Source organism: Octopus sinensis, linkage group LG19 (genome assembly GCF_006345805.1).
Source record: "Octopus sinensis linkage group LG19, ASM634580v1, whole genome shotgun sequence".
Classification (NCBI taxonomy): Eukaryota; Metazoa; Mollusca; class Cephalopoda; order Octopoda; family Octopodidae; genus Octopus; species Octopus sinensis.
In genome coordinates, this window is record NC_043015.1 from 14,246,511 (window position 1) to 14,260,487 (window position 13,977).

General features: G+C 33.3%; 1 protein-coding gene across 5 annotated transcripts in view; it reads left to right on the forward strand.

The window, feature by feature from the left end:
* Nucleotides 1-13,977, forward strand: part of LOC115222109 (protein shank) — a 151,059-nt gene that overhangs the window by 116,502 nt on the left and 20,580 nt on the right. Inside the window, exon 1 of one of the 5 annotated variants that reach the window (XM_036511234.1) lies at nucleotides 1,437-3,272. The exons of 3 other annotated variants lie outside the window; for them this stretch is intronic. In XM_036511234.1, coding sequence (XP_036367127.1) covers nucleotides 2,041-3,272 — 1,232 coding nt within the window. In that variant the 5' untranslated portion in view covers nucleotides 1,437-2,040. Of the gene's footprint in view, nucleotides 1-1,436; nucleotides 3,279-13,977 lie in introns of those variants that run through there. One more of the 5 variants, XM_029792235.2, reaches the window with a different exon arrangement.

A 13,977-nucleotide genomic window follows, 5' to 3' on the forward strand; every position in this document is an offset into this window, starting at 1 on the left:
AAATTTAGAAAATGTTCAATAATTCACTTGTGTTGCAAAAAAAAAAGGAAGGGAGAAAAGAAAGATAAAAGTTTTATATAATATAAAATGTGGTATTTTATCAAATGAGTAGTTGATTAAATGGATGGCAGCAGTTAATTACGAGTTGTAGAACAAACGTTTTTTTTTTTACAGTTAATAACTGGTTTGAGAATGAAATCAAAATTGTAAGTCAAAATGTTCGCTCTATCACCTGTCTAGCCTAACACGTTATATAAAGGAGATAAAGAATAACTTTCGTTAGAGCTGAATAGTGTCTGTTGTCAGTACCAAATTTTATGGATGTCAGCCTTTTTATTATACAGGCAGACATCTACTGTTTCTGAAAATAAAAGCAAAATACATCAACAAAAATATCCTCCCAGCTTGAACAATATGAATTATCAAATGTCTCGACTTCTCACTAGTAAAATTCAGGGCAACTATCTTTTGATGTTGTCGTTAATCGACATTTTAGAATTTAAAACTTTTAAAATTTATTTTACTCTTTACCGTTGTTTTCTTTCACTACTTCAACTATGCCTATATATATATATCTTTATTAGATACAACATTTAATTATTATTATAAAACTTTAGTTCTTTTCGCGTTTAAAAAAGCAATGAATGTTCTGTATACAATCTTTTTTTATTGTCTAAACGCATGCATCTTGTATTAAACTTAATATTTTAAATAAAACGTCTCGGTGTAGTTGAGAATGAAATTGTGTTCGGGATGTAACTGGATCCTATACCTTTTAGAAATCAAGCGTCATTTTAAAAACAAAGTTACTTTAAAATCGATATGCTTATAAGCAGCATAAAGCTATTGGAGAGTGTGATACCGTTAAACTAAGAAGAACATTTATAGTATCCCGTTAATCCTAATTAATAACAAAAATCAGTTGCAGATAACGTGTTATCTAAGAAAGGATTTAATGCTTGGCAACAGAGGTGGATGGTTGTGAAAGGGTTGTTTGTTAGCTTTCTGATAATTTAGTCTAATTTTATTTTTAGTATTGATAATTTATACTTTGAAACAATATCTGCTAGCAAAAGTTGACAAAAATAAAATTAAATAAAACATTTGACACGTCATGCTGCAAATTGGTTACAGGTGGCTAATTAGTTTACCTAGCCATGGCAGTTGCTGGCCGCTGAAGCTGCCATCCACTAAACTGGAGAAACTGCAACATATTGGTTAGGACAGGCTTTATGAAAAATTTCCAGCTCCTTTTAAATATGTAGCTTATACTAAGTATAAGAACATTTAATATGTCCTCAAAGCTAAAGCAGTGGAGCGCTAAAGAAAGTATAATGATAATTTGGAAGTTTAAAAAAACAAATACTGACTTGCTACTTGTAACTGATTTATTTATTACCCTAGCAACAAGTAGCTGTTTCGCCATCTATCTACCTTCACCCTTTCTTTCATTGATATGGTTTCGTCAAACATCTATTTCACGGCTGCTTTTCTGTTGCAGGTCTCCCTTACCTTTTGCTGATTATTTTAACTCGGAAATAACTTACATTGTTAACATTTGATGCCATTAATCACCCACTCTTCTCTCTCTTTCCTTTACAATACTACCTGTCCATTTACTAATCGTTAATAACAAACTTGTTCCATAGAGCTCTGGACCTGTATATTGACATTTATTGATTACTTTCACTCAGGACTTCGTTTCGAGGTCGGAAAAGAAAATTCATCTAAGAAGGATACTTAGGTGAAGCTTCAAGAATATTCTCGTTTTACTTTTTTTTTCTTTTTACTTTCAAAATAATCATATTTGGTCGATATTTAGATGAAAGTTAACTACAAAAGTTTTTTTTTCTTTTGCTCCTTCCCAGAGGAACTTTCGACTTTCATTCGTTAAAATATTTATTGGTAGTATTGGTACTTGTCTTTGAGTTCTGTAATAGATGAAGAGACTAGTAATTAATAAGAGAGGAAAATGGTGTGGGATAAAAAAGCAACTATAACTAACGAATAGTTATTGTAGTCGATGTTTACATATTTTTAATGAAAATGACTCAAAGGGCTTTGAAGAAAAAAAATGTGGGGGGAAAATTAATTGTAAATTCTCAGGAGGACGATTTACCAGTAGATATTTCCAATTATAATTTTGAGAATTCGCCGAAGCTAACAAATGGTTTAAACTCGAATACACCATCATTCCGAAGTGATCTCATTCATCCAGGGTTTGCATTTTTAAAATCTCGATTGAAAAAGAAATCTGTGATTTCTAAAACTGATACAAATGAGAAAATTCAGGCAGATCCATGTCGTCCATTGTTTCAACTAAAGAAAAAACCGAGTCCTGATTTGAATGGAGAAGATATTTTCGTGATCACACCAATCGATGTTGAAAATAATGTAAACAACAACAGATCTTCTGAAAGTTTCGATTCATTAAAAGAACAAACAGCTAACGATTGTAAATGTCCTGACTCGAAACCTTGTACCTTAGATGATAGAGTTACCAGGTATATTCTACCCGAAAATGTGGAGGAGGAAGATTCTGGGAGGGGAGTTTCTGAAAATTCCGTCTCTGACACAGATTGGCAAGATAAGACGACGTCACACGGAGAAACAGCGACGTCACGTCAGGTAAAAAACGACACACCTATTAATTACTTTTCAATCACTAACAGGCCGTCAACTGAACACGACCCACCTGTAACTTCACATCGGAACTTTTTTCACCAACAACAACCACACATGTCTCCTTGGCCACTTTCAAGCCAACCTTTAAAAATATCAGCACAACGTAAAATTTCGAAGCCTTCAGGGGAATTTATTTTAGTCGGACCCTATGAATCCAGACATGAACCGTTACAATATGCTCCATCACCTTTAAGTGATTCCAGGGGCAAATATTCCAGTATGCCTTCGTTGGCGATACTTGGAAATAATTCTAAGGAGGAGAAAAAATTAAAAAAGATATTGAAGAAAGAAAAAAAGAAAGAAGAAAAAAGGATGAAAAAAGATATGAAAAACAACGATTCATATCCAAGTTATAGTTTACCTCACAAAACGAAAATTCACAGACCTCTTACAGTTTATGAGAAACCAAGGCCTGGATTGAAATTAACCCCTGTCCCTATCTCCATAGAAGAGCCCTTGTATGCTGTCCCCATCATTTATGACAAACCTAAATTAGACCATTATGCTAGTAGCCCCGATTTATTAAGATTACAGCAGATATATAACATTGGGTCACCAGAATGGTTACCCCAACCTGTTGATAACAACAACAGGTGAGTATTTTTTTTTCCCTCCATTCTTTTGGTCCCTTAGTTTTTTTATTAAAACCTCTCTGTCTGTTTGTCTCTCTCTCTCTCTCTATTTATCTATCTATCTATCTTTTTTATACTGAATGTGTGTCTTTGTGTGTGTGTTCGCCCTTATTGTACATTCTCACGTGTATATCTTTCACACAAGAAGATACAGGTGGCTTGCTAAGTTCTGTTCCAACCTAGTTCACCTACTAATGTTTTTTTTTTTTTCTTTTCTAACTGCTATAATTACTTCCAGTTGTTAATTGTGTAATGTTAATGTAAAAGACAATTTCCCTAAACTATCAAAGTATTGCTTTACTAACAATTAAACGGTATAAGATTGGTAGGACAACATTTAATTATTAGAATTGCAAAGTTTGCGTTAAAACACTCATCATAAAAATGGCTCGAAATTCAGAATGATGATAATATGACCTAAATTAGTTTCGGTTCTAAAATCTTTCTCTTTTTAGTACCAGAACAACATTAACTAGATGGTTAATAATTAGCTCTATTTCGGCTCTGATGGAGCAGAACTGTAGTCGAAATCACCCCTGCGTTGTCTCACCTGTTTGTTGTTGTTGTTGTTATTGCTTAAGCCCTGAGTTGGTCATTATTTAGACTTGACGTACGATCAAAGGCATTCTTACCATGACTATCCCAGCTATTTTCAAGTTTGCCAAATGCTTAGTTATTCTGAGACAGTATAGGTGTGGTGTGAGGTTAGGTCGACTGATTGTCATAGTTTGTCTTGTGAATAGGAGCGGCGATGTATTTTAAAAATACATAATGAGTAAATATTATGTATGAGTGAATAGATATTTGGGCGTAAATTGGTGAATGGGAGCAGCTTTTTGTCAACAAAAAACTGATTACCATGAGGCAAAGAATTTAAATTATGAGAGCAAAAGATATTTAATAACACACACACACCTATAATAACAGTTTGACTCAGCTTCTTATGAATGTTTTGAGTGTCACATTCTTTCGTTTGTTCACTCATTCGTGTGTGTGTGTATGTATGTATATATATATATATATACATACATACATACACACACAAGTTTGATGATGGGACCACCTTAATCTCGAAGTCTCTTAAATAAGGAGATACACAGAATAGCGCAAATATAATTGGTTTAGAGTAAAATATTTGTTTAAAAACAAAACGTCCAGTTGTTGTCTAGAGTCTAGACTGTAGACGTTTCAAAACCTCTAGGTACAAGCTTATTGATTTCTCATCCAGGCTCTGATCAGGAATTGTGGTGCTTCAAACCTATTCGTTTACAAACTTTGGGGTAATAGTTGGATGGTCTAACGCGCGCACATATAAACACACCTGTGTGGCTGTATGGTAAGAAGTTTACTTCCCAACCACATTGGTTCTGTGTTCAGTCCCACTGCGTGGCACCTTGGGCAAATGTCTTCTACTATAGCCTCAGGTCAACCAAAGCCTTATTGTTAGACGGAAACTGAAAGCAGCCCATCGTATATACATTTATATAAATGTATACGCTTGTTTGTTCCCCACTAACACTTGACAACTGGTGTTGGTGTGTTTACATCCTTGAACGTAGTTGTTCAGCAAAAGAAATACTAAGTATAGATACATATATACACGGCCATGTATAGTCCAAGAAAAAAAAGCTTTTCTTGGACTATACTTTTCCTTCTCTCCGGACCATTCTTTCTGACCAAGAGCCATACTCTAAACGTCACACACCTTTTTCCATCTTAACCTGATCGTCGACCTAACATATTCATTGTAAATCGTTTTGACTTTTGTTGTTCTTATTTTTGATCTGCCGACACGCACACACACAAAAGACAATAATAAAGGGACAAGTTAGATAGATAGATAGATAGATAGATATTAAAAAGAACAATGCAGAAAGTTATACAAATATAGTATTAGTTTAATACTTGAGATGATAGTCTCTTACCAGAAAAAAAATAAATAAATACAAAGAGACAAAAATAATTGAGGAAATTGATTTTTTTTTTTTTTTACAAAATTACTTTTTTAAAAATTCAAGGGGAATGGAGGATGATAGAGGAAGGTAAAGGTCGTCAAACGAGGTTGACTGCCATTTTATGGGTTGGGATGAGAAGGTAATAAGGGGCTTGTTTTTGTATGGATACATGTATCAGAATGTTTCTGTACATGGAAACAAGCAAAGGGAACAACGGTGCGTGGTGTAGGTATGTGTGGGTGCAAGTGTGGTTGTGGTGGTTGGTGCGGTGGTGGATGTTGGTGCAGATGTCTTTTTAATTTTTTGAGTGGGCAATGTGAAAGGTGTATATGCAAAGCTGTGTGTGTGTATGAAAATAAAGATTATTGAAATACTCATATATTATATATACATATGTGTACACAAACACGCACGCACACACACACACACACTCTCTCTCTCTCTCTCTCTCTCTATCTCTCTCTCTCTCTCTCTCTCTCTCTCTCTCTCTCTCTCTCTCTCTCTCTCTCTCTCTCTCTCTCTCTCTCTCTCTCACACACACACACACACGTATGTGTATTTATATGGCAGAAAGAGTTAATGAAACCAAAGCTATGCACACTATGAGGCACAAGATAGCAATTTTGCGTGTGAATACTTCTATTTAATCTTTCTTTAAAGTCACCCATATTTATTACACACACAACCGTGTGTGTGTGGTAAGGAAGGACTGAGAAAATGCAGATGGATTCTTGTCAACACTACATCCGAAATCTGTGTGTGTGTGTGTATTTATATAGATATTAAAGTATATACATACATACATACATACATATATATATATATAATATATATATATATATAATGTGACCGTGTGTGTACCGTTGGCGATTTTTTTTCCTCTGTCTTTCCCTCTCCTATGTTCCCGACGAAGAGCTCCGCTCGAAACGTTAAACCCTCCTTCTTTCCTGAGCGTCCAATAATACTATATTTGTTCCACGTCCTTGCGTTGTTGTTTTTTTGTGCTTTCTTGTTTGGATTAACTATATATATATATATATATATATAAAACATTAATAATGAGTGGAGATTTTTTCACATCCATAAATTTTAACTGTTATTTACAGCATATTCTCCAGACCTACACGTGTTTCATCAGCAGCGAATGCACATTATATATATATATATATATATATATATATATATATATATATATATATATATATATATAGGTATTAATGTACCTTTAAAGTCTAAAAAGTATAACCACATTCCATAATGTAGCTCTCAGTGCACAATTGATTGTGTATTTAAAAGATGTCCTAAAATGGTTGTAGCAGGAGTGCCTTGTGTTACAAGTTTTCTGCATCATGAATGAGCTCTTCAGCATATCTCATGTTTACAAAAGTTGTGAGTTCATGTTCTGTGGCTAGCTGTCAGCATTTTTCCATCCACAGGGTTTTGTAACTCAATTTTCAATGCCCTATTCACTAGCATAGCTAGAGTGCGTGCCGCTCAGGGTGGTCCTTCCGTTTTCCGCCTCCCACCCCACAAAAAACATTGCCCACAACAGAATGAAAAGTACCGCCCCTACCACTCCCCTCCACTAAGCTAGTAGCCCCATTATTTATAGCTTTGAATCTTTTCGGTTTGAACGGCAGATTTTCTAGCAGTGTCATATGAAATTGTCACCCATAATTATGACCCTAGTATCGATCTATTGCATTTCAACCTGTTTTATGGTTAGGGGTGGGGGGAAGGGTATCTTTTTTACTTCAGAAATGTAAATAAGCCCAATGTTTCTTAAACGAGGGACATATTCATACAGCACAGAATGTTTTCACCTCAATAGACGTCATTGATTGGTTGAAATTGCAGAAATTGAAGAAAAAAAACAAATACCTTACAAACTATAGAATTTTCTCAATAAAGCCAAGAGAAAAAGATGTTTTATAAACACATTCTACCAGTATATGAAGTTTAAAAGTGTTTAGTTACGTGGAAATTATTTTAAAAAACTGCCGTTCAAACCAAAAAGATCCATAGCTTTATCTTTTTATAGCTCCACAACTAAAAATAATTTATGTATTTATAACATGTGTATCTATATATACAAAACTGGGAATGTGTATCCGTCTGTCCGTACGTGTGCATCACTAAAACTCGAGAACTACCCAATGGATTTCATTCAAATTTTATACATGCCTTACTTTGATTTCATGTAGTATCATGGGCCAAAAGTATTTTCAACTTCTTGTCTAATGTGAGTCTGCGGCAATCTCTTATACTGTTTCCGTATCACATGTCAAAAGTGAAACAATAACATCACTATTAATACTTTCATTATTATATGTTTTCATTTTCACTTACTTTCATTATGTATCTATATGTATATATATTAGTTTCATTTCTATTACTTTCAATATGTATTTACATACATGTTTGTGTGTGTGTGTATATATATATATATATATATATATATTATATATATATATAATATATATATATATATATATATATATATATAAGAGAGAGAGAGAGAGAGATAAAACACATCATTAAATGTCCATACTGGTTTTGATTAGGCAGTCGAAGAGGAGCTTGCAAACTACAGGACTGCATTAAGTTCTAATGTCTGCTTTGGCATGGTTTCTATGGCTAGATACCCTTTCTAACAGTTTGTTAATTCCCATTCTAATGGACCAAAGGAACACAACTCTTACCTCCCCTCACTCCTTTTCTCTTTTTTGTTTTTCATTTAATTTTTATTCTCTCTGTGTTTCTGACTTTTTCTCATAGAGCAGCTATGATTTTATTTTGAGCCTGAAAGATTACAGGATAGTACATGGCACACTATACAAGCTCATCTGACTACTGTGACTGTTGTACTGTCAGAGCATGAAACTTACAGTTGCTCACATTTAAACCGTTTGTTTATTAAAGTATATATATGTGTGTATGTATGTGAATTTACATAGTAAGTACATTGAATTTATTTTCTTTGCCAAAGTTCTACCTCATATCTCCTCCAACGATGGAATAGGTCACTACTATATGGATAGTTACTGTTTGTTTTGAATAAGGTGTGCTATCTGTGCATCTGTTCTTGAAACAGCTGTAAGAGACCATCTGCACATCTTATTACTTCCTTCCTTCTTATCATGTCTAAAGATATAAATGCCACAATTGAACCTGATACCAATTTTTTATACTCTTATGTATTATATATATGTTTATATTTGCATGTATGTGTCTGTATATCGGTGTGTATATGTGTGTATAGTTGGCCCCTTCCTTCATATTGTAACCTTTCACCGTTGAATATAAAGCTCCCCACTCTATTGTAACCCCATTCAGCTGACAAAGGTTCTTAGTCTTGCAAACAACATGGCAACCTCACTAGTGCTGGTGCCATGAATATAAACACAGTACACACTGTAAAGGGGTTGGCTTAAGGATTGGTATCAAGCAATAGAAACCATGCCAAAGTAGACACTGCAGCATGACACATTCCTCTCATTCATTGGATTCTGTTAAACCATCCAACCTATGCCAGCATGGAAGATGAATGATGGATGATTTACTTATAAATTCTACACTCAGTTACTTTGTTATCAGTTGACCATTCTCTTTCCTCATCCACTAGTTTCTTTGAATATTCTTCTACTACAGACTGACCAGCAAATAAAGTTGTCAGACAGTTGTAATTTTCCCTAAGCTACATTCTCACAGACTAACACACTCTAATACTTGGTCATGTCTTGACCTCCCAGTACTGTGAATTTGGCAAATATATAGTACATCAGAGAAGGTAATTTGATGTATGTGTTATCTACAATCCCACTTTTGCTAGTTTTTGTAGCAAAATCTGAAAATCTACCATTATAACTTCAAAACTTATTCTCTGTAGAGGCTGATTAGAGGTTAACTATTCCATTAAGTAATTCATTAATTGATTGATTTATTATGCATACAAGCCATTGTACAACATGGAAATAGTTTGTAAAGCCATTTAAAATGTTTGTAGGTGAATAAAGTTAGATAAGAATATAATTTTTCATTGTTTATCTGACTGCTGTTATTCTCTATGATTAATGTACCAACCTATTGATTGGTGATTAACCTTGGATTTACAGTTTGTACATATTGCTGTGTGTTTAACCTATATGGATTACTATATGCTTCACTGGACATTCTGCTAGCCAGGCTTATTGTATGGAGTATTGACTCAAGTATTCACATGGATTTCTTCAATTCCTATTTTCCTTCACTGTGCATTTTATATATATATATATATATATATATATATATCCCTATATATCTCACATCTGTTTTCTTTCCTCCACTTCACTCTCTATTTTGTATCCCATCTAAATTGATTATTACTTAACCATCCTCTCACACCATCTCCGATGAAGAGATATAATTAATATATATCCTGGAAACAGCTGTAAGACCTATCTATAAATGTTCTACTGTCTACACAGCCTTGGTTTTTATCTCATTATGCAAAAAATTCTTATATATATATATATATATATATATATATATATATATATTATATATATATATAAAAGGAAATGAAGAAAATGCTGACAAATAATTGAAGTAATTTAAGTAATTTAATTAGGTGAAAGTTCTTTTTACCGGTTGCGCATTTGTTATGCTTATCAAAATATATACATACATACACACACATATATATATATAAGAAGTTGAAAATGTGCTGGGATTCATAGATCTTCTATTAAAAAATTTTAATGACTTGACCAGTTTCACATAATTCTCTGATTTTCAAAAGCTGAGATAGAAAGACATGAGGCTATGTCAAAAGTGTCTTGCTTCTGACTGGAGTTCAAAATTTCTTTTGTTTTTATAGAGAACATGGCACAAATTAGTATCTGGTTTTGATACAGTTTCATTGGCCGAAGATGATCTTGTTATTAGGTTTAGAAATGTTTGTAACTATCTCGCTACATCCATTCTTTAATGTCATGTGTCAACATATTAGGTGCTGTAAGTTAAAGCTATCACAGTTGATTGAATATGTCTAGTAATAGTCTCAAACAATCAAGGCTCCCTGAATTTAATCTGTCAAGTGCAGTAGAGGATGTCCACATGATTAGGCTTAGAAAGTTTTGTAGGTTCCCAGCTCAGTCCATGCATCAATATCATGTGACAAATTTGCTGGCCTTGTGCCTAAATTTGAAACCAATATCATGTGAGAATATTTTTGCACTGAAAACTAAAGCTGACCCTGTTGGGTGAACATATCTAATGACAGTCCCTATCTATCAAATCTCTAAATTTAATCTGTCATGTGATAGAGTGGACAAGAGTTGTTTCTATGTAGCCTAGTGGCTGAGTATTTATGCTTTGTATCTTATATATGTAGGCATAAAATTTTGTTCTCCACTATATTTGTGCATTAGTGTCACATGAGAAAAAGTTGTGATTGTGTCCAAAGTATAGATTGTTAGCTGTATAAATTCAACATGTTAAATGGTAGAATGAGTTTGTGTGTAAATAGATGTTGGTGATTTAAAACTATTAGGAAATGCAAAACAACTTGAAAATGCATGCACACAGGTTTAATTGAAGAGTGAAATTAGTTCAGTCTTGGTTGTATTTTTGTATGAATATATATATTTGTTTATTTGTACTTGATCTGTGGTTGTGCTTGACTGAACAATTGTAAAATGAGAAGACTTGGAATTTGGGAGAATTATTTTTTGCACATATGTCTATGTGTCCTCTCAATGGGATCTGTTTAGTACTGGGGTATTGTATTTGTTGAGATAAATAGTTAGTTTATTTCTGAGAGTGGGTTTTATTCGACCTGTGTAACATCCTTTACATTAAATAACATATATTATATTTCTTGACAAACAAGTTAAATGATTGTTTTTAATGATAAAAATCTCTCATGATTTCAGTTCATGTCTTTTGTCTTCAATGAGATTGCCACAAGAGGGTCTACACTTTTTGATTGTTGGTGTGGGATTTGTGGAAGGTAATTTAGTGCTGAGTAGTAGTTTTTTTTAAGGATTTTGAGTTGTCTTTTGATTATGGTTATTTTGTATATTTCAAGTGTTTGTTTCATTCTTGGGTCTTGTCTCAGTAGCAAAATGTTCTGGTGGATGTGTTTTGGGGGTTGTGTGTTGTAATAAGAGTAGAGTATTGGGTGTATCTGAAGTGTTTTTTGTTTTTCATAATTCTTCAATATTTATTGCGTTGGCATGTTGGTTTGTAATGAATGTCTGTTTTGATTATTAGAATGTCCAAGAATGGTAGTTGAGTTTTACTGTCTTCCATTGTGAAGTTAATACTATTGTTTATGCAGATAATTAGGCTTTTGAAATCAATAAGCTGGTCAAAAGTGTGTGTCCATAAAATCACTCAGTCATCTAAGTAACATTTCTAGTTTTCTAGTAAAGACTTATGGAAGTTGAAGCCATATTTTAACTTAGATTGTTCATATATCTGAACCTCCATATATACCATGACTTCATTGGCCTAAGTTGTAACAACTTTTGTATCCATCACAATCCAAGATATTTGCTTGTAAATATTGCCGTTAAAGTCAAAAAAGTTATTTCCAAGGATGAATTATAGTCTTTCAATGATGAAACTTTTTCCAGTTCTGTCTGGGATTTCATGAGGGAGTTTTCAAGCCAGAAACTTATTGCCTCTAGTCCATGTTGGTGCAGGATCGTGGTACAGAAGTTTACTACATCAAATAGTACAATAATGGTATCTTTGTAGACAGCTTTTGAGGGGTGGTTTAAGAAGTCTATGTCATCTTTTACAAGATTCGGTATGTATTTTAAGATAAGTTTCAGTAATATATCTAAAATACTTTTGAGTCAGTGTGTTTCACACTTAGGACCTGGTACAACTGATCTAAATTTCAGGTCAGTGAGATGTTGCATGTTTATACAATTAGAAATTGATTCTTTACAGATTTGGTTCTTAAGGATTTTAGGGAGACTGTAGAAGTAGCTAGTTTTGCATTCAAAATGAGTTATGTAGTCACATTCTTTGTTTGTTAAACCATTTTGGTGTTGGTGAATGAGTGTTGAGTTTTGTCATCGTCTTTGATCTTTGGTAAATGTTTACCTTTTCATAATAGGTTGTATCATGTAGCAGAGATAATACAGCACTTTTGTAGCATTCAGCATCCATAATATTTACAGCAGTTCCCTTATCTGCTTCCTTAGTTATAATGTTGTTATTGTTTTTGAGTTCATATATAATTCCCTATGCCTTTCGACTGGTATTGAGCTTAATTTTAGGGTGTGGTAGTTCTTTGTATGGGAAAGTGAAAAATATATATATATACATGCACATGCTTTCCTCTGTGTGTTTGTGTGTGTGTGTTTATGTCACTCCATAAGGAGCATAGGGCAAGTTTCCCCAGTTTCTCTGGCATATATATATGTATGTATGTGTTATGAGAGGTAATAGTGTCAAGAAGACCCAAAGGTGTCAGGTAATGTTGAGTAAGTGCTATGGACAGACTATAGTTAAGCGAATGAGGAGTCCAATGTAGGTCATATGTCAGCATGTGTATATATATATAAAAAAATTGACAGAATGAGATAAAAATCCAAGGCTGTAAAGATTTCAGAACATTTATAAATAGAAGGTCTTACAGCTATTTCTGGGATATTTTATATCTCCCTTCATCAGAAACCGTGTGAAAAAATGACTTCAAAATAACCCTCGATTCAATAACACCATTTGCAAACTCTATGCTTGGAATGAACAATTTTAAATACTATTGGAACTTAATCACAACGTACAGGAATCTTATATGTATACCATTTTGCCTAAATAATGGAACTGAAGATACAACATCCTTGCATATCTCACGTCTATTTTCATTCCTCCACTTCACTCTCTATTTCATATCTTATCTAGAATAACTATTGCTTAACCATTTTCTCACGCTGTCTCCAATGAAGAGATATATAAAATATCCCTGAAACAGCTGGAAGATCTATTTATAAATGTTCAGAAATCTTTACAGTCTTGGATTTTTATCTCATTCTGTTAATGTGTGTGTGTATGTATATATATATATATATATATATTCGCCATGATAGATTGCTAGCCACTTCACATTCTTTATTTTCTCTCCTTGTTTCTTTGTGTTCCTTTCTGTGGAAGAGTGTAGGCTCGAAACGTTAAAGACTTTTTCACTTCCCGAGCTTTATACTAATACATCTGTTTGTTGTTTACACCACCTGTCTTCGTCTTTTGTTTTTTCTGTGAATTCTTCTCCTACATATATACACACACACATATATATATTTCTCCCTGAATGGGACTCTGGCTTGTTGCAGGATTACTCATTTTTACTAGCTGAGTGGACAGGAGCAATGTGAAATTAAGTATTTTGCTCAAAAACATAATGCATTGCCTGTTCCAGGAATCGAAACAACAATCATGATCATGAGTCCAACACCCTTACCACTAACCCATGTTCCTCCACACATACACACATGCATGCATATGTAATTATATATATATATATATATATATATATATATATATTATATATATATATATATATATATAATATATATATATATATATATATATATATATATATATAGTGCAACAAATGAACTGAAGTAGCACTCAGCTCATATAGTTGGATTTGTATTTATTAACAAGTTGTCTTATCTCCTTGTGTTACTTGAAGTTATGAGAATGTGAAA